General features: G+C 25.3%; 1 protein-coding gene across 1 annotated transcript; it reads right to left on the reverse strand.

The window, feature by feature from the left end:
• Positions 1-1257: 1257 nt before the first annotated feature.
• LOC145835959 (uridine diphosphate glucose pyrophosphatase NUDT14-like) lies at positions 1258-27602 on the reverse strand. The gene is made up of 7 exons (XM_082943730.1): positions 27484-27602; positions 21035-21078; positions 14867-14931; positions 14284-14328; positions 4333-4489; positions 3547-3610; positions 1258-1721 (listed from the first exon to the last, which is right to left on the reverse strand). The coding sequence occupies exons 1-7, from the start codon at positions 27562-27564 to the stop codon at positions 1539-1541; spliced, it is 639 nt and encodes a 212-aa protein (XP_082799856.1). The 5' UTR covers positions 27565-27602; the 3' UTR covers positions 1258-1538.

The following is a 27602-nucleotide window of genomic DNA, read 5'->3' on the forward strand; positions in this document are numbered from 1 at the left end:
TAAAGTAATAAAAAACTGATACCAAGCAATTTCGTTTAGCTTTAAATTTTTGGATAAAGGTATTACAAATTAGTTAATTTAACTCTTTTCATTTCGATCCCAATAAAAACAGTTAGACACTAGCTAAAAATTTATATATATATATACACGTATTAAAACTAAATATTCCGAAAAATAGTATAACTAATTTTAAAACTTTTTTTTTCGTTTATGCTTTTTTTAATTTAGTACCAAACCATATGATTTCAGATAACTTCAAAAAACACTAACATGTCAATTTCAAACAAGACCAGTCTGTAAGGGGTATGTGTAAAATATGCACGAAAGGACACTTTTGGATGGGTGAAATTAATATTCTAAACTATTACTGTTATTCTTAGTCAACAAAAACATCGGCCAAAGTCTGCAGAGCAGAAGCCTGGACTTTCGTATGCCTTGAGACAAGCTCAATTTTAACAAAAAGTTATCGAATTGGTATAATCAACCCTTTTGTTATCCTTGGTCGATAACTTTGTTTTCTTATTATATTTATTTTTTACTATCACTGTTACCTCTAACCCTTAGTCGGTATATATAATTCTTTTTTATTAACTATATTTTCTTATACTATCACTGTTACCCGTAACTCTTACCTTAGTCAGTAGTTTTTTTTAACTTTATTATTATTTTTTAATCTCGAGTAAAATGACCTTTCGTGCAAAAGTGACCCCTCGTGCAAATATGTCTTCATGCATATTTGATCCGTGCCCGTCTCTAAGGTCTGTTGTTAATGGGTCATGCGATAGGCCTAAAATTTTGCATGGATAAGTATGTTTTAGAAATATGTAGCTTATTAAAACGAGAACCTCTTTTAAAAAACAGTTGTTAATAAGTTTTAAATAAAAATATTTATAAATTATATAAAATTTTTCTGTTAAGACTTCGGTGCTTATAGACTTATTACTGATAAAATAATGATTATCTTTAATATACGTTACAAAAAAGTGTTTAAAGCTTTTTCAAGTTTAAGAATCACTGTTAAAATCATAATGTAGTTTTTAAAAAAATTTTAATTGCTTGAATTTTTTAACAACTGTATAATAATGTACGTACTAGGAAGCATAAAAATAATGCTAGTTCTGTAATGCAGTCAATGAATCAATTAGCCTTATAGAAAAACTATTTAAAAAATAAATATTTTATTTAAAAATAAGATAAACAGTAAATTAGTTAAAGAAGGTATTAAATTAAAATAACTTAACCTAATGTTTTTTTTTAATAACTTCGAATTTTACTCTTTACCAAAACTGAAAAAAGCCAGCCAAGTAATATCAACGAGTATATAATGTTTTAAAAGCTTCTATAGAACCTTGAAAACCTTTGATACAAAAATAAAAAGGAAGAGCACAGTAACTAAGATTTATTATAGAATAAACTTATATTACACTTGAACTAAGAATTAAGACTAATTTCATAATGAATTAACAATTTGTAAACAGTTTGACATAATTACAAAGACTAATAACTTAAAACTATTTAAAAGAAAACCAAAAACTGTATTAACAGGTAGATTTTAACAAATCTTTCATTTTTCCGTGAATGAACCAGGTAAGAGCAAAGAGCGCCCCTGCTGGTCTGTTTTCAACAGATGTGTCATTAGTAAATTGCACTAGCTGGTTAAGCGGTATCATGTGCAAGTCTATCAATTCACCTTCATCTGCAATACCCCCACCTTCTGACATCTATTTAATTCAGGAAAAGTAAATAAAGAAAATAAAAAATATTTACATTTGTAAGTTTTTTATTTAACTGAGCAGGAATTTTTATAAAATAGAAAATAGATAACTAATTGTCCTTTTACAAGTATAAATATTTAAGTTTTTATTGTTAATAAAGCACAATTATATGGAGAAACAAATAAAGACGATTGCAAGCACAACAGCTTCGAATCAAAATTCCGACAATTCATTACTTTAGCATTTCGTACTAAAAAATTGAAACTTTTTAGTCTAAATTGCGACAGCTCAAACTGAGATAAACCAATTTAGAATTACTAAAACTTTTATATTTAAAATTAAAACAATTCAAATAAAGATATTGCAACCTGTGACAAGTCTTCACAGCTATTTATTATACGACAATTTAAATTCCTAAAATCATTGGTACCACAATTAAGTTTACGTCATTTTAAAAATAAATAAAAAAAAATTTTGAAACTTCAAAGTTAAGACGACTCAAGCTACAACAACTCAATTTCCTATAATTAAAAGATCGACATTTTAAAATCCGACAATTCAAACTAAAAAAAATAATTTTTTGACTATTCAAACTAAACGACATTTTAAATTATGACGATTAGCTGTGATAACTCAAGTTCTAACTTTTAAAACTATGACAACTGAAACTGCACCAATTCAAATTCCGACAACTTGAATAACAAAAACTCAGTTACAACGACTCAAGTTACGACATTTAAAAATACGACAATTGAGATTCAAGTATGTCAAAATTTTAAATTAGGTTCAAGTTCTAGTATTTAAACTAAAAATATTTGAATACCGAAAAATTTAACAAACATATGGTTGTTATATTGTCGCTTTAATTTATCGGTCTGTTTAACTTAATGTTATTTTAACTATAGTCGGGGTGTTTAAGTTTATTGAAAATTTTCTTTATTTAATGAAATTGAACCTAACCTTCAACCTTAACAGGTTTTTAGCTTAAATTTATATTTAAATTCAAAATTTAATGATTAAAAAAGCCTAAATTTATTACAAAAAAAATCCTTTTTTTTTTTTACATTTAGTCATAATAGAGCATTCAAACTTTAATTTTGTCAGAATTTAAAATTTTGTTTTTGAAACTTGAAATGTTAAATTGTCGTAAGTCGAATAGCAAGATTAAAGATATTTGAAATTAAATAGTAGATCACCTATAAAGGGCAAGTTATAGAACACCATAGTGTGATTAATTACATATTTAGTTATGACTAGTGACAAAAAAATGTGCGTCTTAAACTAACGAAAACAAGTTGTCTAAAATTTCCAACTAAAATAAAAATCTGTTAATTTTTTTTTTGGTAAAACAATCTATGTTTTATTTTATAGCTGAAAAATATTAAAAAATCTAAACCATTAATTTACTGGATCCGGATCCTATATAATTTAAAAATTTATCTGTAATATTTAGTGTTGGTTTCAAAACTTCCTCAAATACGCCTAAAATATTTTTTTAAATCATCCTGTGAAGACAATTGCTTTAAAAATTTCTAACCGATATAATAATAATTGGAAGAAGCTGGAACGAGTAAAGTGAATTGAGTGACATACTAAATCTATAACATTAGGATCTGGGTATCGAAAAAAAAAACCTTGTATACGGATCTTTTTTTTCAAATTAGGATTCGGTAGATCACTACTTTAAAATTGTCGGCAACCATGAGATAAAGTAACAAAAATTATTTACAGTGTTTATATATATTTTTAAATACCAAACACAACATTTTAAAAAGTTACACAAACTTAATTTAACTGAAGTTAAAAAAATATTATATAACATAAAACTTACTTTCATTGTAGGATCGACTTCAGCATAGTAAAGATACTGAGTTGCTCCAGAAACCCCAACTGATCTGTTATATTTATGAATATAATTAAAACTCTGTTAATGAAAAGGTAAATATAAACATTAAATGAGTTTAAATTATATTTATATACACGAAACTACTATAATAAACTACAATTACAGCTATTAAAATTTTGAAATTTCTTATTCTAACTATGCAAATTATAATATTTCAAAAAACAAAAGTTAAAATTCGGACAATTGAAATTGCGACACTTTAAACTTAGATATTTTGATTTGCAACAATTCAAAATATTACATTTCACAATATGATAATTAAAATTTAGCACTTTGAATAACGAACTAAAAAAAAAAGACGTTAAAAGGAGGAAAATACCTAAAACTAAACACGAATTTAAAATTCTACAACATTATATTTATTTAAAAGCTAATGACGTCAACATTACAGAAATACATAATAATCCCTACTAATTTATTGATAACTACTACATTAAATTTACACACTAAAAATAACAATATTAACCAGAATTGAAAATATACTAAGATATTTTTCTGAAACAACGCCTATATGGCCAAAAGACTGTTAACAGTTTTGTTTAAAAAATATCGTAAAATCTTCGAAACAGTACAACATTAGAGTTTATATCTATCGGTATATCTGTATAGTTTACCCTTAACAATTCCCTATAAATCTTTTTGAAATACAACTAGGTAAATTGTAAATAAATTCGTTTTTATGTGAAAATTTTTAAGTAATATAATTGTTACCTGTATTTAGTTATAAACTCAAGGTTTTCTGGGCTAATTTTGTAACCAGTTTCTTCCCATACTTCAGCAGATGCAATATGTGAAGGAGGTTCATCTCTGTCAACAATACCGGCACAAAGTTCATAAGTCACCCCTTCTGATGCTTTCAATGAAGTAGCTGGATTTAAAATAAATACTTATACTAAATCTGATTTGATAGTTCAACGACAAGCACATAAACAGTACTATTTTTAATTATATATATTATACCATCCTAAGTTTTTTTATGAATTTATTTATATTTATTATTTATATTTTATTTCATTAGTGGTTTTGCTTAGTTTCATTTTACAATTAGTTAATTAACTTTCTTTATATTTACTTAACCACGTAATTACATCTACTAATTAATCACTAATTAATTACTTTCTCATCACCTGATCTCATTATATATATTTGTGTGCTCCGTTCATTTTATTGTCACTTAAAGCTCTGAAGATCTTATTAGGAGAAACGGTGTTAGCTTGAGTGACAATCGTTGAATAAAAAATACTTTGATAATTAAGCTCTTATTAATTGAGCACTATATTTAATACACTTTTATAACTTATGTATCTTTAATAACTTTTCAGTAAACTATTACAAATGTAATGTTCAGATACAAATATTTTCATATTTACAGTCTATCAGCTTTGTTGTAACTCAGTACAAGCGTTGTATAGTAGTTGACTAGTCTATTACCATTTTATAGTCTGTAAGCATAAAAACTTGTACAAATTGTTCTACCACTTGCAAAGACCTGTTTAGATAATGGAATTAAAACAAACATTAAACTATTTAGAACAGTTTTGTTTTATTTAGTTGAAAATCATTATTTTTAGATATATACACTTAAACAAATTTGTTAAGTAATGTAACAAGTCAAAGGGTTATCAAATTTCGTCCAGTTAATCTTCGTAAAAACTTTCACTTAAGTTTATATTATATCCAAAATATTTCAATTACGACTTAAATTATTATTTAATTTGATATATTTAGTTTTTTACAATTACATTTACTTTATAAAGAAGAGTTTTTTACGATCTTTTGCTCGTAATTTTATATTACTAATAAGTATTTTTTACTTATATAAAGCTCTTTTTTTCGTTGTTATTTTGTTTGTGCATGTGGTTACGTTTTTTTAACTCTTTTAAATAAAGTAAATAAAAAAATATCAAACTAAGTTTTAATATATTTGTACTTATAACAATTAAAGTCAATTAAATGATAATAGTTTTCATATATAATATAAACTTAAAAATATTTTAAGAAGATTAATTAGACGATATTTCATCATCCTCGCACATGTTGTATAAACCTACAATTCTGATTAGGTGTCATTGATTTTTTTCGCTCTAGGTCTAGGTAGATATTTAACAATGAATAAAAGGTAGACGGTCAGTTGACATTACATCAGGGTTGCCACGCAAAATTTTGTAAATTTAGCCTGACTTTTACCTTCCTCTAAGGTACGCGTATTAAGTACTCACTTCCAATAAAATAGACATTCTGAATACTCATATTTTGATAAGTACGCATCTAGTACGCACTTCTTATTCAGTACTCATTTTTGAAGTAAAATAAAAACTTTCTGTCAGTTTCTTTTTTATTCAGACTAGTAATTCTTAACTTAATTAACTTTCTATTTAGTAGCTGCTGTGTTCAGAATGTGTACTTCAGCGAAATATAACTGTAGTAATAAGTTATTAGAACGCAAAAATAAATAATATAAACTCTATTCAGGGTTGCCACTGGTTTTTTCAAAAATTTTCCAGGTTTTTCAAGTTTCTTCCAGGTTTTTACACATTTTCGGGTCTATTATAGTTTAGAGTTAAGTTAAAGGTAAAAAAAAACTATGTTAAATAGTATAAAAACATTGAAAAGATACTGTAAAGCTACTTTAAATATGTTAAAAAAAATATTTGATTATGACATTTTTTTTTTATTTATATTTTTCAATTATATTAATTATTATTGTATTAATTATAATTATATGTTTAATATATATAATTATAAGATGTAACGTTAAAAGGCGTTAAATCCTGGAGATCCTGATAAGCTAAGCTTATCGGAATAAATACCACAGATGTTCTTGTGCTAAAACTTTATTTCAACTAACGGCGTTTCACTGCTCTCAAATAAATTTAAGAACAGATCTACGGAGTCTATAAAATATTAACTATTACTCGATTCTACTTTAAATAACTCTGTCTACTTATGTACTAATTTATTTCACAACACTCACATTACAATTACATACACTTGCAAGCTTAATACTTCATGTTTTTAAGCTGTATAAATTATTGACCAATTTGTTAAATTTATTATGACGTAATATTTCTGCACAACTCAATTTAATTTTCATTTTAAAAACTTGCCTATTTTTAGAGCTTTTTGAGGTTAGTGCCTACTTTTATTAAATTTGAATTTTTTGTAGACAATTTTATAATTTTATGTTTTTACCCCAAACTTTGTTTTTAAACCATAAAGTTCATTTATAGTTACTACCTACATAAACACTATACATAATTTTACATGCTTTTTTTGCTTTTTTTCTAATGTGTGTTAATATTTTATAGACTCCGTAGATCTGTTCTTAAATTTATTTGAGAGCAGTGAAACGCCGCTAGTTGAAATAAAGTTTAAGCACAAGAACATCTGTGGTATATATAATTATATTAATATTATAATTTCAATAATTATTAGAGCAAAAGCTATGTGGAACAGACTACCTCAGGATATAGAATCTTGTGAGGGGGTTGAACAATTTCGTTTAAAGCTAAAAAGATTTAATTTAAATACAATAAATACCAGTAACATTCACTTATTTTCCACTATAAACAAAAGAAAAAAATATTATTTTCCCTACGCCTCCCTTCTACAAACTATTAGTTTACTTATTTATTTTGTAATTATGAATTTTGTTTTATAAGCGATGATTTTAGACAAACTTCTTTATTGTGTGTACTTAGTAATATATAAGTTTGAATTTTTTGCAATGAATTTTTAATTTAGGTAATTTGTATATCATATTGTGTTTAACTTTGTGTTTTCATTTAAATTATGTTTATATATATATAATTTATCTTAAAGTTTTGAATATAAGTTTATTTTCTTTTTCTCTTTTTGTGTGTCCTGTTTAAGTGGCTCAGGTTTTGATGCCTGAGTCCAACATTGCACAATATAATAATAATAATATGATAAATTTTTTGAGTCAAATCGAAATTTCACTACTGAACATGTGAAAATTCTTAAAATTCCAGGTTTTTACAGTTTTTTTTCAAGATTTCTCAAATTCCAGGTTTTTTGCCTAAATTGTCAAATTCCAGGTTTTTCAAGGTTTCCAGGTAAAGTGGCAACCCTATTAATTATAAAATTTTTTGCACTGAACTAGGTATAGTTATTTTTCACTGTTTACCTCTTTGCAAATAATAAAGTAAACCATACATCTGTTTTATAAAATATTTCCTCTTATTATTTGTTATGAAATCTTTAAAATACAAAAACAAATAACATAATATGCTTTTATTTATTTTCAAAATTTAAATAACTTTGAAAAAATTATATAGCGGTAAACCACACACATAAACTTGTTACATAAAATACTAAACTATGTGCTTTATTATAAAGATCTTAATAACTTACTTAAACAAAAAAACGGTCTGATTCTTAAATTTTGCAAAGTGTAGTTAGTTTTATGTATATATCAAAGTTTCAATATAGAAGTGTCCTTGCCACAGATCATCAATGCTAAAATGATTACATACAACAACTACTTGTTAAAGTAGGGTAACCGTTTAACATGTTTCTATGAAAATGTTGCAATTTTATTCTTAATTTATAAAGGATGTGTTTATTTAATGTTATAATTTGAAGGCTTTGGTATTTGATTATTTTGTAAGTAAATTTCTAGGAACATTTTGCAAATTTAGTCTGACTTTAAATTTTTTTTGTTTATTTTATACCATTTTACGATTTTGAAAACTAAGGAATTTTGTAAATTATAACTGATAAATTCTGACATTTTGACCCCAAAAACTGACTTAGCCTGACTTTTTACAATTTTTCGAAAAAAAAACTGACTTAGTCTGATTTAGCATGACCCGTGGCAACCCTGTTACATGCTTTTTCGGTTTGTTAAATTACATTAATATTTTATATGTTTTATTTATGAATAGATTTTTTAATTGAAAACAAAAATATTCAGGTTCGCCTAACCTTTGTTTTAATTCTATTACCCAAATAGGTCTGTGCAAGTTGTAGAACAAATGTGCTAGTTTTTAAGCTGAAAATGGAAAATAAATGACTATAATGTAGTAATAGATTAGTCAACAACTGTACAACGTTTGCGCTAGACTTACAGCATAGCTTATAGACTGTAATATGACGATTTTCGTATCTGAATATACATTTGTAAATGTTTAACTTTTAAAAAACTATTACGTTCAATGTTAATAAAATTTTAGCTACGTAATTGATAAGAAGAATTTAATTACAATAGATTTATAACAGCTTAATTTTAGAACTTTACAAAGCAGAATTTTTAAAAGTTTTCTAACAGTTTATTAAATACACAAACATTTTAAAATAAGGGAATATTTAAGATATTTTTCTTTACTTAAAATTTCAGCACACATCAGTTTTTTTGTTCAAAAAGTACACTTTTTACAGAATTTAATATCTAAATGATGCAGTTAAAACAAATAACGTTTTTTTTTTCGATTTCAGGTTTACTGGGTCGATAATGAGCCCATAGAAAAAGTAAAACATTTTTGCTATTTTTTAGTCTGGGAGCATATTTCAGAGAATAAAGATAAATTTTATTAACTTTATTTTCAATATTTTCCAGTGTTTCAATTACAATAGTCACTTCAATTTAGTCATTTTTTATATAAACTTATAGTTTTTTGGTATATTGGCCATTTTTGTTTTTTTCAGTTTATTTAAATATTTAGGGTTTTCTTACTTAGTTAAAAAAAATTAAGAAAATCTAATTTCACTAACGAAAAACAATATTTTTGTTAAAATAAAAGGAAAAAAGAAGCTAAATAAAACTTTTTATTTTTAATATTAAGGAAACTAAAAATTACATTTAAAGACCCTTTTAAGGTTCATAGTTTGCGTAGCATATTTAAAAAAATTATTAACATTAAAAAAAAATGTTTAACAAAGATATTTTTATTCTTCAGTGAATTTTGATTAAGATAAAAGTTGTTTAGCAAAAAGACCCTAAATTCTCCTTATTTTAAAATGATTGTCGTGGGTTAAATCTTATACAATCAAAAAGTTAAAATAAAGAAAATAATTTGAATGTAGAACAAATTGAAACTAAATTAATATTAAAAATATATTTTAAGTAGAACAATATAAACACTAAGTTTTGTTTAAGACAGAAAACTTAAATTTCAATAAAAGAACATTTTGTAAAGTTTAGTTCGTTTTAAAGAAAAATTCTGATTAAAGAAATCTTTTTTTTTTACTGATTGAATTATAGATGATCTGGTTAGAAAGGATTGAGTTAGAAATGATCGGCTCCCGGTATTGATAAACAAGCTGCATGACAATTCAAATTATAACAGTTAAACTCTTCAAACAATGCAATAGTTAAGGGGCCATATCACAAATAAGTAAGAATGCACTTGATGTACAAATTATTAAAACTCATGATAGTAGAAAAAATTGTAAGAGAACTAACTAAAATAGATAGTTCATAATAACTGAAATATAAGTTAAGTAAGTTCTAAACTTTTAATATTTAACTTTTGTTTTTAATTAAAAAATAAAACTGTAATGAAAATATAAATTAATAAATATTATGGTATAAAAAATATATTTGATTTTAAAAGTTATAAACAATGAGAGTTTTAATTTTCGTTCATTTCCGTCAACATAAAAAAATTCTTAACTTAGTTTAAAAAAATATTTTGATTTAAACCATAGTAAGTGATTTAATAATATTAAAAATTACTTATTAATTGATATAGCTACTTTTATTCTTAAACTGTATTATAGGTGTGGCCAATTTTTAAGTTGGCGAGCTAAATTTACCAGAAAAAAAACTTTTTGAGGATGGGATTTATCAGGAAAAGTAAGAAAAGTTTCTAAAGGCAAAGTAATTTTGCAACGAAAAAACTATTTAATAAGAACTGTTGTGTTCTAAAAAACATATCAAAAGTACACTTGAAAACATTTGATCAATTTTATTGAATTTAAAAAAGGCTTTTCCAAACTAAAAATACATAGCAGGCCCCAAATTTCTGCTTAATAGACTGGATTCAATCCATAGGCCGTACGCTACACACCATTACCTTAGAGTAAGTTTCCTAAACCAACGTGCAAAAAAATGAGTATATACATACAGGGGTAGGGAGTACAGCACGTTTTTTTGGTCATATTGTAAAATTCATATGTGTCCCTATGATTTGGATGTGTTTTTGCTTCATTAAGAAGAATCTTTAAAAAAAAAATCCAAAAAAAATGTATGCCGCCTAAAAATCTAATATCAACCCCAAAAATCATACATTTTTCGATTTTTTGACTTAAACAGTAATAAAATAACTTATACATGTCGTAGACTATTAATTTATATTTAAAATGAAATCTTTTAATTATAGGCATACATTTAAAAACATTTCAACTGCTTTTGATGTATTATGACGTCATTATTACACAAAATATGCAATTTTTTTTCAATATAAAATGCATTTTCTTCTGTTATTTTTACACTAACTTTTTCGAATGTACAATGTGTGGAGTCACCTAGCCAGAAAGATATTACTGATGTAATGTCATTTCAATTGCATAGTAATGAACTGCTGCAATTACCTACAGTTAAACCATTTTTGCGAGGAAAAATAAGTGTAACTGAGTGTGCAATTTCAACCATATTAAGTTTGGTCAGTCATGAAAAACCAGTGCACAGTACAAATCAAGCAGGTCTCTTTGATTACATTCTAAACAGAGAGAACCAAGTTAATCGCCTTGCAATTTATCACGAACGCAGGTTTACTAAACTTGGGTATTCTGCAGAATCTATTTTGCAAAGCCTTCCGTTTATTCGCATGCTTATAAATAAAACACATCTAAGCAACCTTCATGTGGAAGTCGTCAAACTACTACTTTACTCAGAATTTCAAGTGACTGAACTTAACTTAAGGCACTTTCTTACTTTACTCACAAGGTGACACTACGTTTTTTACACTTTGTTGAGCTTAGTTCTCAAAAAGACTTCCTCAAAGTATTTCCTAAGCTGTATCAAAATCTCATCAATGGAACAATGAACACTTTGGATGCCTATGTGATACATTATCCACATAACAAGGTGTTAAAGCGAACTTCTGAGTTGTGTAATAAAATTTATAACAAGATGTTAAATACCAATTCAGTAAGAAAAACATTCTAAGTTTAAAACTTATTCGCATGACGACGTTTCGACTTTCCATTAGTCATTATCAAAAAAATACTGTGCAAAAATAACTAAAATTAGTGATAAAAAACAAAGTATACAAAAAATTTTTTTAAGTGATACATTATATAAAAATTTATAAATTAAGATTATAAACTATAATAAATTAATATTTTACATAAATACTAACAAATTGTTAAACTAATATATATCAAACAAATCAAAAATTCTTAGTGTATGGGTAATACCCGGTTTAATTAATTGTTTATTTAAAATTGGATTATAACGTTTAATTAGTAGAGCTTCACTTATCAGGGTCTCAAATTTATTTCTACATTCTTTCAAAATTCCAAAATTATTAACAGTTATTTTTTTATTTTTACAAACATTACAATTGCTAATATGGTCCGATACAGATGTTTTGCCTTTTTAATGTTCTTTAATTCTTTCTACTAATGATCGTGAAGTGAATCCAATATACTTGATACTCTTATCATAAGAGCATTTATACTCATAGACCACGTTTGATTTTAATTCATGGGGTGTTTATTTTTTTTTTTAAAGATTTGTCTCAATGCCGCCCAAGTTTTTGATTGCCAAACAGGTAGAGAATATGGATTTAGAAACTTTCGTTTGTCAAATTCACCATGTGCTACTGAGCTCCACTTAACAACTAATAAAAAACTGGCAGAACTCACAACTATTGACTCCAAACCGGAGTCTGAAAGGCACCTTGTCGGATTTGGATGTCGTGCAGCAGTGGCAAAGTTTAGGAACAAACGCTTCATAGCAAAAGGGATAAAAAATGACTGCACAAGTACTTATATCTGATTATTTTCAAACTAAACATGAAAAAAGTTTTAATAAAGTTGTAGAATTTCTGAATGAGATTTCAGAACAAAAAGTTTTAAAGCTTAAACAGATAAAAGAAAAATATAAAAGGGGAAGAAAAGGTATCAATATGTGCAGAAATATCTCAAACTGTGTAAAAGCTGGGGTGAAACTGTACTGAGCGTGGAAGAGCTGCGTACAATTTTAAAGACCCATCCTGATCAAAATGAAGGTATTGTTTGTACGGAATTAATTTATTTTAGAGAGTCACTGCTGCATACCTGAAGTGTTATTCAATCCAGAACTTTTCAAAATAAATGGTAGTACACACAAGGAAAGACTCCTAAACTTATGTACTCTTGTTGTAGAAGATGATGAGTGCTCTCAGTCTCTGTGTTCATTACCAACAAACGCTGATGCAGCATTAATTGTATGGGTTTCTTCCCCCAATATACAGAAAGAAAAACGAAGATATTTGGGTAGGGCATTATTATGCCACATTAATTAGTGAAGGATCATCAGACACATGGTATATTGCTACTTGTGAAGAAAATGATGATGGACCACCTCATGATGATGTACAAGATGGACCACCTCATGATAATGGACCACCTCATGAGAGTTTGACATGAAAAAAATTTGAAGTGGAAACACCCACTTAAACGTGATTTGCATATAGATTCTATTCTTGATTGTAAAATTAAAGGGGAATGGAATGTTTATAATGAAAGATTTATTACTTTTTCACTGAGAAACCATATCCAAATAGATTGTCAGATCCAAATAGATGTCTTTTACAGAAAGTTAAATGATAGTTTTTTTAAATCTTTTTAAGTATTATGTTTACCTAATTATTTCAAACAGATAGTCCATTAGATTATATCAATCATGTGACAGATTTTTATACTAAAATTTTTATAAGTATCAGTCATCTTGCAATAATGTTAAGTTTTAGTACTAAATGATACAATATAATGTTTGTTTTATTTTGCAATGTTCTCTATTTCTTTGTAAAAGTCTTTATTTTGCATTCATTAAGTTAATGTTTAACGCCATAAAACATTATCTTGCCTATAATAAATCATAACTTTTAAATGTTTCGTTAATTTGTTGATATGCTAATTGAATAATTAGAGTTTTTTAAACACTTACAGCTAAATGTAACAAATTGTCAAATAACAATGGACATACAACATCAAACATCCCGCTAATATACATACCACATCACCTAAATTTTTAAAGGTAAGTAAGTATACCTAAAAAGTTTTGTTTTACAACAATTTTTTTTTATTACAATTATAAACAAGCTATGCTTTTTAATTTTTCAAAAGCACCATTTTACAGACAAAATTTGCATATTTAAGGTGATTATGAGGCCACAATACATCAAAAGCCATTAATATATCTTTAAATGTATGCCTTTAATTATAAGCTTTCATTTTAGATATAAATTAATAGTCTATGACATGTATAAGTGATTTTATTACTGTTTAAGTCAAGAAATCCGAAAAAGTTTTTTGGGCGGCATACTTTTTTTTGGAATTTTTAAAAGATTCTTCTTAATGAAGCAACAACGATCCAAATCATATGGACTCAGAAGCCCAGCAAACATCACCCAAGTACTCCCTACTCCTAATATATATTTCTAAACAAACAAAAACTTAAAGATGTAATTTAAGTAACAAAAACAAACAAACTTTCTCCTCTTTCCTTTCTTTCTTCAAGCTTTGTCATGTAGACAGCTGAAAAATAAATTAACTTTGTCCAACAAATAAAAAAAATAAATTAAGAAGTTATTTTTAGCAGCATTTTATTACCAGTTGTAAAGCTGGCAATAAAAATTTACTAATAATAAACCGACTATAATAGTTTTATAGTCAGTTGTTATTACTTCTAAGTTTAGTTTGAACATGCATTTTTGTTTACCAAGCAAAGTATGTTATTATTTTATTAAAAAAAAACTTAAACAAACTAAGTTTTTTTCAAAGAAGATAAAAAAGGCTATGTACCTGACTAATTTTACAATTAAGACATTTATTGTAGTGTTTTTAATAAATTATAACTAGTTTTTAAAGAAAAATATTTTAGTTTTTTTTCATGGTTTTTAATGAGTTTGTCAAAGGATACAAACCAACGTACTTTTTTTTTTTCATTCTAATTAAATATAAGTAGTTAAGTAAAAACAAACTTATATCTTTATTTAATACTTTAAGGTTAAACTTTCTTTTTAAAATTATATATTTTAAAAAGTTGTTAAGAAAACAAACTAAAAAGACACACCAGGTCTGAATTGCTTCACAAGGACAATTGACTCCAACTTGATATCATATATGAGAACTGCAACACTGAAATATTACATTTTAAATTTAAGTATTTATTAAGTTATTTATAGAGTCTATGCTATTTATGCTATAGGGCAGGGGTCGGCAAACTGCGGCCCGCGGGCCAATTGCGGCCCGCGAAGGGTAAATCTGCGGCCCGCGAGCATGTTATTTTTTTGAATGGAATGCGGCCCGCGAAAGAAAATTTTGTGGCCCGCGAGCATGTAAATGTGGCCCGCTGAGCAAAATTATATTTCTAGTTAAATTTTTTTGGTAATTCGACTAAATTTGATTAGTTTGATTTTAATACTCTCTATAACATTTTAAAATAATTTCAAGAAATTACTGCTTTAGTTTAAAAATGTAAAAAAGACAGATTAGCCTTCTAACAGGATATGTTTCTCAGTTTCATAATTACTTCTTTTTTTCAACAGTAGTTATCTGAAAAAGAGTGTCAAGAGTGCTTGGATTTAATAAGTTGGTTATATAATACCTATTTTTTAAATAAACTAAATGCAAATATTTTCCATTTTGTACAAAAATAATGCACAGTAATAAACTAAACTGTCATTTCTTTATAGCTTAGATATTCGTTTTCAATATTTTTTATACCTCAGTTTCTTTTGTAATTTTTTTTATTTGTAAATGTTATATTTTAGTGTGAAAACATTTAAAATAACATAGTAATGAGAAATAAGGTTCATTTGATTTTTGTTTTGATACATTTTAATTTTTTATAAGTTTTCTATGCACACCAACTTAAAAAATGTTCATATTTTAAACCACTTTTTATTTAATACTTTAGTTAGTTTAAGTTTAGTTAATGCATACTTTTCTAACATTGTTATTTATACATGTCATATCTAAATTTGTACAGACACATTTGAAACAATATATATGGCATAAGTTAATATAGTTTTTGTTAGGTATACATTCCATTTTTCAAACGTTGTTTTTTTCAAGCTAAGTTAATTTTTATGCCTTGCATATCAATACACACAATTGCTGTTTTTTTGAGCTACCTATTTAATATAAACTAGATATAGGGATGGTAAATTTATAAAGTTTGTACATTTTTAAATTAAAATAATTGAAATTCAAGTAAATAAACAACTAAACATTGCCACACACTCAGACTATCACTATTTGAAGACTTCAAATCTCAGGCCAATTAAGCCATTTTTTAATTTTTTGGCTAGAATTTCTTTTTGTATACAAAAATATCAGGAATGTAAACAATTTAAAGTAATAAAATTTCGATTTGACTCAAAAAAAATTACCAAATAAATGTTTTTTTATTAAAAAATATATTGTAGTAGCCTAACAGTATTTTTTAATATTGATAAATGTTTTAAGACATTTTTTAAACTTTAATTTAACTTTATACTAAAAATAAAAGAAGGAATTGTACTTCTAAAAACTCCGTATTGGTACATTGCACCTTTACTTGAAAAATTTCACCGGTTGTTGTGTTTTGCGTTGGAACTAAACCAAGCAATTCTACTAAAATGTCAAAGTTAGTAAAAACATCTCTAATAAAAATTCTCAGATGAGCAATAGCTTTTCTATCACTGCTCTCATGTTAACAGTTTGATTAAAGTCCTAATTTGATTTATGCGACTTTATAACCTTAATGCATTTCCTAAACACGACTTCATGTTGCCATTGAAGAAATAAACAAAAGTTTTTCATTACCGCCAACATCAATTCTTTATAAAAGTTTTCAACTATAAACGATATCTCATTTTAGGTAATAAATTTTGCTACTTTATTACTTGTCTTAACAATTTTTTATGATTATTCTGTAGTTACTGAAGATAATAATGTGCTTTGTTGGAAATGACTTTGGTGATTTTTTATTTTTTTTATTGTTTCTCGCAATAACTCCTAACTAACGGTTTTTTTATTCTTGTAGCTCGTCTTCTATTTTACAATTAATATTTTTAAATGCGATATTCTTATTGCAAATAAAGAATTGCTATCATGCTTAATATAAAAAAAAATCTACTTTGTTAATGACTCAATAAAATTTTATACTTTTGTTAAATCACTTAATTGTCCATTCCAGCTGAGTTGTATATTTTCGGCATGTAATTTATTTACTGTTATAACCTTTGTTATTTCTTTATGTAGTGAACTTTATGATAATTGGGTTGCTACACAAACAGGCTATTTTAATAGCTTGAAAACTCAGGTGTATGTGAAGCTTTTATTTCAAACACTTTAAAGAAGTCTTCCAATTCTCAGAAAGGTTTTTATGACTGATGTTTACTAATTGCATTTTTTCTTGTTTTCTTACACTTTGTGTACTTTTTGATAATGATGATATTTTAACTAGGGATTTAAGCTTGATTAAAAACTATTTATCAGCTTTTTCAAATTTTAATAAATTTAAGCTGGTTTGATACATATCAGACATTTTTGCTTTTTAAGTGGCAACCATGTAAAAGTCTAATTACTAATAAAATATTTTTTTAAAATATTTGAGAATTAATTATGTTAAATCATTTGTTTTAGCTTTCTGGAATACAAACAGGTATTAATTTTATTATGTTAACCAATTAATAAATTTCTTAATGAGTGTTAATTATTTAACTCGCAAAAACTTTTTTCGAAGTAAATATTCTTAGAAATATGAATAACTGTTGATGATATAACAAATGTATAAAAGTAACCCATAAATTGTCTTTCAAGTTAGGTTGTAAGTAAAAGTAAAAAAGTATTAAGTTTAACTTATTAAGTGCTTATGAAAGTACATATTTTATTAACAATATTAGTACATTTTATTAAAGTATATTAGTCAATTTAAATCATAATCTAATCAATATTAATTTGAATAGGCATTCTATGTATAGCTAAAAGTCATTATAAATAATAAGGTGAATAAAAGTAAAACTTTTCTCTAGTTTGACTAAAACTAAAACCATAAGATTATTCAAAAGTCACGAAACTAAAACTGCGGCCCGCAAAGACTTTGAAAACATGAAATTTGGCCCGCGACCACCAACTGCCTGCCGACCCCTGCTATAGGGAGATAAACATTGTTTTTTTTTTAAGTTCTTATTTTGTAAAGTTTAATCTTAGCTATAAGACATTTATAACTGCTTAAAAAAATTCAAAGTAACTTTTAAGATATAAGTTTATAATCGAAGTCAGTAAGCTCAATAGGTTCCTTATTGAAAGAGGAAATAAAATGGGGAAAAAATTACTTCACTAAAAATATTTATTTTTCTTTATTTTTTAACCAATCTTCTTCAAATTTTTACAATAAGTTCAAAACTAATATTTAAATCTTTTTAATGCTGGAGTTTTTTTAGTTTAGAAAACTTTTTTATTTTGGAAACTTATTTCAAAACTTAAGAGATTTACTTTTTTTAAGTATAAAATAAGATCAGAATTTTTTTCATTGAAATCTAGTAATAAATTGAATAGTTAATTCGCACTCGTATTATTGTTTAAATTAGCTCTTTACCCAGTAAAATTACTTAGTTTTTTAGTTTTTTTTTAATTGCCAACATTCAAAGTCTTTTAAACTATTAAAGGAATGTCTTTGGCTCAAATGAAGGACAACACACATTTTTAGTGAATTTATAAAACTAAATATTGAAACAAATTTTACAAAGGAATCACAAGATGAAGATCAGTGTATTGAAAATATTTGTTAAAATGTTCAGACAGTTACAGACTTTCACAATTAAAGGATGTTTAAACTGTGATTTAAATAGAAGTTTTGATTGATACAATTTTTTTTGTATATGGCAAGTTTATCGTACCTAATAAAAATTTTGTAATTTTACATTTTAATTTTCTACTTTTTATGATTACTTAACCAATAAACTAAAAGTTTCTAGTGAAAGTCTTCATTCTTAATTTTTTTAAACTTAAAAACAAAGTATATCTATATATATTCGTTCAAGAATCGCTACACAAAGCACAAGTACAGCTTCAAACACAAAAAATATAAAAATACGACAACTTTATCGCAGTACATTTGGAAACTAAAAAATAACGAATTTAATTCTAAAATTCAGTGGGAAATATTAACAAGAATGAAAAATAAATACAGTTTAAAAACGGATGTAAATTGTGCAATGAGGAAAAAATTGAAATTTTAAAAGTTAAAAAATCTGAATCTCTAAAAAAAAAGAAACAAGTTACAAACTGGCTGCACACATTATCGTAAACAATTTATCTAAAAACTCTGTTAATAACTTTGTCTAATATCAACTTACTATTCTATTATTACATAGTACCTAATTTTGTATTATTTTATTGCTGTACTTACAAGTTTGCTTTTCATTGAATAAAACTAACTTGGTTGAAAACGCATATTAAACGCAGAAACAGCTGTCCCAAGCAAAAGTTTATTTTGTGTATTTTATATATATATATTTATAATTTATTGAAATGGCGATTTTAAAAATTCTGGTACATATGTTTCATAAAGCTTTAATTTTTCATAAAGCTTTAATCATCAGCCAGTTAAATTCAAAATAAAAAGTACTGTACTAAACAAAGATACATATAAACAAAGATAAACATTTAAAAGCCCTTCAAGTGGGCTCAGTAGAAGGTGTTTCAGTTTGAACATTAACCTTATTATATATATATATATATATAAAATTTATATAATTATCTTTAAATATTTTATATTTAAAGATGCAAAACTCAAAGGACTCGAGTCAGACCAAAATTTTACTACTGAACATGTCAAAATTCTTAAAAATTCCAGGTTTTTTGTTCAAAATTCCTGTTCCAGGTTATTTTTTGATGTTCCAGGTTATTTTTGCTTAAATTGTCAAATTCCAGGTTTTTCCAGGATTCCAGGTAAAGTGGCAACCCTGTTGAAGGCTTTGGAAAACAAGGAATTTTGTAAATTTGATTTGACAAAATCTGACGTTTTTTCAAATTTTGTCAAATTTCCAGACATTTGTCATTGTTTTAGTTATTCCTGACTTTTCCTGATTTTGTGGCAGCCCTGTATATAAAATATATACTCCTATTTTTTTTATGGAAGGGGCTTTTTAAGGGCATAGGGGGGGGGGGGGGTAAACACCCTTTTTTGGTTTTTGATCTTATTTTATATAGTTTTTACTAAGCTACAAGATGCTTTTTACAGATTTAAAAAAATCAAAATAGTTTTTGAGATATAGCCGGTCAACGTCAAAGCCGACAATAGGATCCTTATGGGAGGCGCAAACTAAAACGGCAAAAATAGACTATTTCACTAAAAATCTATCTTCTCCTACGTTTTTTGAGATAACTACCTCAAACTTTCAGGAAATGTTCCTTGATATATTTAGAAAATTCTGTCGGAAGAAATTTTTTTTAAAATAAAAATTTTATATAAAAAATAAACAAAAAAAACAGTTTTTTTTTTGTTTTCTTATTATAAAATTTTTATTTTTTAATTTTTTTAAATTCTGTTTCGACAGAATTTTCTAAATACTGCAAGGAACATATCCTGAAAATTTGAGGTAGTTATCTTAAAAAACGTAGGAGAAGATAGATTTTTTGTGATTTCTAGTTATTTGACGTTTTAGTTTGCGCCTTCCATAAGGATCCTATTGTTGCCTCTGACTTTGACCGGCTATATCTCAAAAATTATTTTGAATATTTTAAATCTGTAAAATGCATCTTGTAGCTTAGTAAAAACTTTATAAAATAAGATCAAAAACCAAAAAAGGGTGTTTATTATAAAATCAAACTGACCTTACATTTAAATTACTTAAAACCAAATTAGAAATAACTGTAAAAACTGTCTTTGAAAGCAGATCAAAAACATTTTTATTAAAAATGTTTACCATTACAAAGTAACCTTTATAGGTCTTATTTGATTCTTTATATCTAAAAATCCCCTTAATCTTGCTAACTTGTATAAACTAGTTTTAACTTCATTAATGAACTACTAAGTATATTGTCCATCAAAAAAAAAGTAAGATCCTCAAATCATTATTAAATTTAAAAAAATAATAAACAAACAAGATTATTGTAAGAAAAATTACACTAGTTTTATAAATAAAAGCATTTACAGAAAAAAATGTGTAAATTTTATCTCACTAGCTTTGTAAAGTTTGAGTAAGTTATCTCGAAAATAAATTTCAATGAGTAAAATTTTAATGCAAACCTATCATGTTGTCGATAATAGTCCCAGGTTCTGACATTTTCATTCTGAAATATTTTTTTAGTAATTCTAAACATATTAAGGTAAAGAATTTGTAACACATGCAATGCAGTAATTTGATACTTTTTAGTATAAAAACCATTATGAATTTTCTGATGTAAAAATTTACCAAATTTTTGTTTGTATGGTCCAATAAAATAATCACAAATATATTGGCTATATTAAACTATTTTGCTGACAAAAGTATATTCTTTTAAATTATTTTAACTTATAGAATTACAAAATTTTGTAAAGTAAAGCAGCATAAAAAACTTTCTATATTATAAACAGCTCGTAGCAATAAAAAATTAGTACAAAAAAAAAAAAAATCAAAAGTTTTTACACAGAAACTAATAAAAACCTACGACAAGAATTTATTTATTTGTTTAATGAATTGTATTAGAATTTATTTTCACTTGCTTTTTTTTTTTTGCAAAAAAGACAGTTTTTATACGGGTGCATACACAAAGTTTTACAATTTCAGACTGACATGCTTCAAATTAGGCTGATATTTTTCCTAATCTTTGTTAGTTGGCGCCCAGTTAGATTTATAACAGATGAAGCAATATAGACTACTTGTTTAGTTGTAACTGTTAAGCCTGTAAGGGATTAAGACTGGAAGGGACCGTTTGTGGGTAAAGTTGAAATACAATTTACGTATGACGTAATAATGTTTTAAAAGAATTATGCAAAAATAAACGCTAAAGTTTTTCATTTAAATAAGCTTTATCCAAAGATTTTGTAGAAGTTAAACTTTTGTTTTGTGTTAATTTTACTTTAGTTTTACCAACGTAGCTTAACTTGCTTTTTAGCTCTACTTTGTTTCATAAACATAAAATTCCTTTCATTTTATAGTAATCATGTATACTATCTATTCAAATGCAAAAAATAGAAAATAAATTGAGTATTATTCAATCAAAATGTTTATAAACAAATAAAGTCAGAGTTGTTCAGCATAAAATGTTTGAAATTTTTCGCCTAAAAAATTACAAAAACTTAAAAGGCTTTTTAAAAACTCACTTAAAATTTATCTCCTCCTTTATTTTTTGAGCTAGAGACCTAAAATTTTCAGGAAATATTCATTTTATAGCTTCAAAGACTTTGAATGTTGGAATAAAAAAAAAATTTAAATAAGAATTTTATACACAAAAAACGGAAAAAAGAGGTAGTTTTTTGACAATAATTTTTTTCTACTCAAAATTAGAAAAATTCCTGCATTCAATCTCTTTAAAAATTAAAAATACACACTTTGTGAAAATTTGAGAAAGATTACTCTAAAATGAAGGAGGAGATAGATTTTTAGTGAAAAAGTTTTTTTTTGTATTTTTAGTTTGTGCCTTCTATAAGGAACCTGTAGAAGTCCCTAACTTTGATCACTTATATCTCAAAAGTTACTTTGATTTTTGTTAAGCAGTAAAAAATGTCTAACAGCTAAAATAAAACACTACAAAATAAGATCAACTTGTAAAAATCAAGGTGGATGCCTCCCCATACCCTTAAACACAAATGGTATAATTCTTAATTAAAAAAGTTTGGAAATATAAACTTTATTAAATTTTTTAATGACTTAACTTTGCTAAAAATGCAGGTACTGAACTACTTAAGCTGCAATACTTAATTTAAGACATGTTTAGTTGCTTAATAATTTAAAATCTTACACCTACTTATTTTTAAAATGTGGTTTTATAACACATTTCTACAGTTAGCTGAATATTTGCATCCTTACATTGTTATATTTTTTATCTTGTGCTTCAAGCCTACAGTTTACGTTATATTGTTTGAATACTTTGTATATGTATTCTTAGTTGTCTAAACAGTAAGTTAAAGCTTCAAATAAAATAAACCATTATTGACGCTATAATTGACACATTAATTTTCAACTAAATTTTATTACTAACTAGCTTGATTATTATACTATTCTTAAAATTAAAGCCGCTAAACTTTTTCATTATACATTTTTAGGTCTTTACCTATTGTTGCACTATTTTTGAATAAAAATACTAACTTTTTTAGTAGAATGACAAGAAATATTAAAATATCTAACAGATTATTTTTTTGTTCTGAGCTATATAATCACAATGACTGCAATAATATTTTTGGAATTTTAGGGCATCAAAAGTAGTATTTGCAAATGCTGCATGCATTCGTGTTTAGAACTGTAAAGTTTTTTTTAAATATTTTTCTTATATTGTTGTAATTTGTTTTAAATTAAACAATTTAAAGTTCTCGACTTAAATGTCTTTAAGGAAATTTTTATCAAATATATATAATCCTTTATGCAAGTATAGGGGTGAAACATTGTTTTGTTAGTAATAAACTGTTAAAATAAACATTGGATTTTTCTTATATGAAAAATACAATCTTAATAGTTACTTAATTTATTTAAGTGTTAATAAATCTTGAAAACCTTATAAAAATTAGTTTTACCTCCATCCTTGTCGCTACATCTAATCTTTTCAAACGGTTTTACTTACAACCTGTTTTTATCTTTTTTTTTGGAAAACTTGTATAGCTTGATAATATTTGCTCTACAACCTTAATAATGACATGTAGTACGCAGCTAATAATACCTGTTTGTCAGTTATGGATTATTCTTATAACTTTTCACTGACTAACTTGTTCTAAAAATTGACTTTTTCTTTAAATTGTAAAAAGAAAAGTGTCATCCCAGACTTTAATATAAAATATACTAACATTACTAAATGAAGTAAAACTCAAAAAAAACTTTCTATAATTATTGCCAATAATTTTGAAACTTAATGTTATCTATAATTTTTTTGCCTTCATCTTCTTCTTCATATTTGTTATGCAAGGCATCAAATATATACACATTCTTTTTGATAATAAACTAAAAATTTTATTCAGTTGAAATTATCCTAGAAATAAAACTATAACTTTCTGTTTTTAATTTTAAAACACTTTGATTTTTAATTTCAATACACAAAGCTGTTATTTAAACAGTATTCGAACTTATGAAAACACATTATGAAGTGAGAACTTTCTATACTAATTACTCTGTACCACTGGTTTTTATATGTCTGTTCTTAATTTTAATTTCATCATTAGTTTAACTAGATTTCCCATTGACTGATTTTATATTATTCAATACTCAACTAAATGGAAAATAGTGAAACTGGTTTTCCATTACAATGCCACAGGTTTAGGAAATCAAATTACCTTCTTCTGTTCTGATCTAGTAGAAGTCTACAATATAATACAACAAGATTGATTTTTTACAAGGTGCACATTTTAACAAGTCCTCAATATGATTGACTAATAAAGATCCTAAGTTTATTGAGACTTACCTGATTAAGCCTAAAAGATACAATTAAATTATTACATAAATTTGTTATGCAAAATACAAAACGTTTTTACCATAAATCTAGCTTATTTATGTTTAAATTATAACAAAGGGATTTAAATTTAAGATTTTTTTACAGATTTTATACTATAGGTAAGCTTTAAAGTTGCAATATTTTCATTATATGTTTACATCAGCTTGTAAAATTTTATTTACCTGTTGTAGGGAAATTTTAGAAACTTAAGCTGCCAACCTTAAAAAAGTTTATAATTGATTTATATTTTTACGTGATGAAACATGATAATCAAAATTTATTATTATTATTATTTAATTTAAAAGCTTTATAGCAAATACATAATGAAACTTCCTTCATTGTTATAATTGTAAAACTTCTTACTGCAAGTTATACACTATAGAGTTATTTATGTTTAAGTTAAAATTTAAATAAGTTGATAAATACAACTTTAAGAAAATATACCAATAAAATATAATAAATAAAATATATGAAATAATTACTAAAAATTACAAAATTTATTTTTTAATAATTAAAGTTCTGCTAAAAAAACACATCAACAACATTTTAAATATTCGTATTACTTTAATCAGTGCTTTAAATATAAATGTAAAATAATTTTCTTTTCTAGTTAAACAGCCACAAATAAACCATACAAGTGTTGAGATAGAAGTTTTATTATTGTTTAAATAAAAATAAAATAAAAACATGTATTATTTAAAAAATTTTAGAGAGAGTGAAAACAAATAAATTTTTTATTGAAAATAAACATGATTAACATTGTTAAGAGTTGGTTAAGCAAAAATTCAATGATAAAAACACTACTGTTTAGTACAAATAGTTTAATGAATTAATAATTAGTACTAAATTGATTAAGAAGATATTTTATAACATTCAAAGCATATTCAGTTTGTATATTAGTTGTTAGTTTTGGGGTAGAATGTTCTTTTTTGACAGAGTTACTTAACACATATTTAATATAATTTGTAAACTTACCTTTGAAATCCTTTTCTTCTTTTGAAAACGACTTTACAATGTACTTAGTACTACCATTTAGGTATAATAAAGTTTAAAAAAGTTTGGTTCTAGTTTTAATTTAGTACAATAAACTTGAATTGAAATAAAACAACTTCAACTCTATCAACTGTGAATCAATAATACAATGACACAATTTTTTTTGATAAAAGTTTTCTTAGGTTTATAAAAGCATATAAAAACTAAAGATTTTTACAGGAGCTATATTCGTTTTCCAACTATAGATATCTAATTTACCTCTAGTTTTTTTAAGTTGAAAAACATTCAATTACTACAGATACAAATATAATGAAATATTTGTACTTTGCTAAAACAACTGTAAATAAGTTTTAAACTCTATGTACAGGGTTCGCACTAAAATTTCAAAAAAATTTAAAGGGAAATCCATAAAGTATAGCAAGTTTATAGTAAGATTCATCAAAAGAAAAAAACACTGGATTTCAAATGTTACAAACATACTTTTAAAGTAAATTATGTCATTAACGGTTTATAAAAGCCTTAATAAGAAATTTAGAAAGTTAGAGTGTTTTTGAGCTCTAGTTATAGTTAAATAATCTAACTTTAGACATATTGTATTTAATATAAATAAAAAATTATCTGCTAGGTAGCCCAATATAGTCACAGTTTTGTTTTGAGATTGCAAAGACTTTTATATAAAAAAATGTGTTTTTTCACCTTGCGGTGCTGCTGTTTTAGCTTTCAAATTTCAATCACCAACAAAAATACGCTATTTATAAGGATTTTTACTTATTTTTTAATTTTTTCTTGGAATTTATTTTGATTTTTCAGAATATTGCAAATTTATAGGGATTTACAGGGAATTATAGGGATCTATAGAGAAGTGGAAACTCTGTATGTGAACTTTATACTAGATTCAGGGTTGCCACTTGTTTTTTCAAAATTTTTTCCAGGTTTTTCAAATTCCATCCAGGTTTTTAAAAGTACTCATTTTTGGGTCTATTTTTAGTTTAATGTTAAATTTAAGGTAAAAAACTGTTTCTAAATAGCATAAAAACATTGAAAAGATACTGTAAAGCTACTTCCAGTGTGTCTAAAAAAAATTTTTGATGATGATATAAAAAAAAATATTTGTATGGTAGATATTTTGAGTCAAGTCAAAATATTTATATTTAACATGAAGGAATTGTTTAAAATTCCAGTTTTTTTTTTTTTTTGAATTCTAGGTTTTTCCAGGTTTAAAAGTTTTTTTGGCAACACTGAGCTTTAAAAACAAACTTACATATGAATAAATAAAAAAAAAACAAGTAATTTTCTTCAGTTTTCTAAAGAAATAAAAATTTTAACAACTACAGGACTACTGTTATTTAAACTAAAACTTAACAAAAAAAACATTATCACATTTTTTATCTTCATGTGTATGACACCAATAATGGTTTAATTTATTTATAACTTTAAATGACTGTTTAGACGACTTATAGAATAAATATATAAAGTATTAAAACGATATAACATAAGCAGGTTTAATGCACAAGATAAAAATAAATATAAGAATGCAAATACTCAGCTAACTTTAGAAACGTTTTAAAAACTACAGTAGGGACACTAAATTTGAATACACTGATGTAAGGCAGCAATGAATCTATTAAATGAGTGAGATCAAAAATTTATAAATTTTTTATTTATGTTAAAAACAAATTAAGTTAAACAAAAAGAAACAGTAACTTAACATGGTATATGGAAAAATGACACAATTTACAAAATGTATAATATATTTCAAAAAGAAACTAGAATAGAGCGTAACTAGAATAAAAGACTAAAACTTGTATCAAAACTGTGAGGTAGTCACTTTGGCCTAGGTTACTTTATCAATGTCCTCACAGTAATTTAACCACTTACTAACTTAACTAACATGTTTTTATTATTGTTTGTTAAACTAAATAATGCGTTTTAAATAAAGTGAAAACTACATACCTAATAACTGAGGAAGTAATAAGTGGCAAATTTTTTTGATGAAAACACTACTTTATTAAGTCATGTTTTAAATAACTATATTCTGATTAAATAAATCAATAAAAATTTATAATAAATATCATATATTCTAACTTGTTTAAAGGTTACTCTTTTAGGACGAATGTATTTTGATTCAGTAATGTTACTAATATCCAAAACTTCAATATCTTCCATTTCTTATCTATATGCTCATTAATTATATATGAGGCAAT

Source organism: Thalia democratica, chromosome 5 (genome assembly GCF_965202585.1).
Source record: "Thalia democratica chromosome 5, ktThaDemo2.hap1.1, whole genome shotgun sequence".
Lineage (NCBI taxonomy): Eukaryota > Metazoa > Chordata > Thaliacea > Salpida > Salpidae > Thalia > Thalia democratica.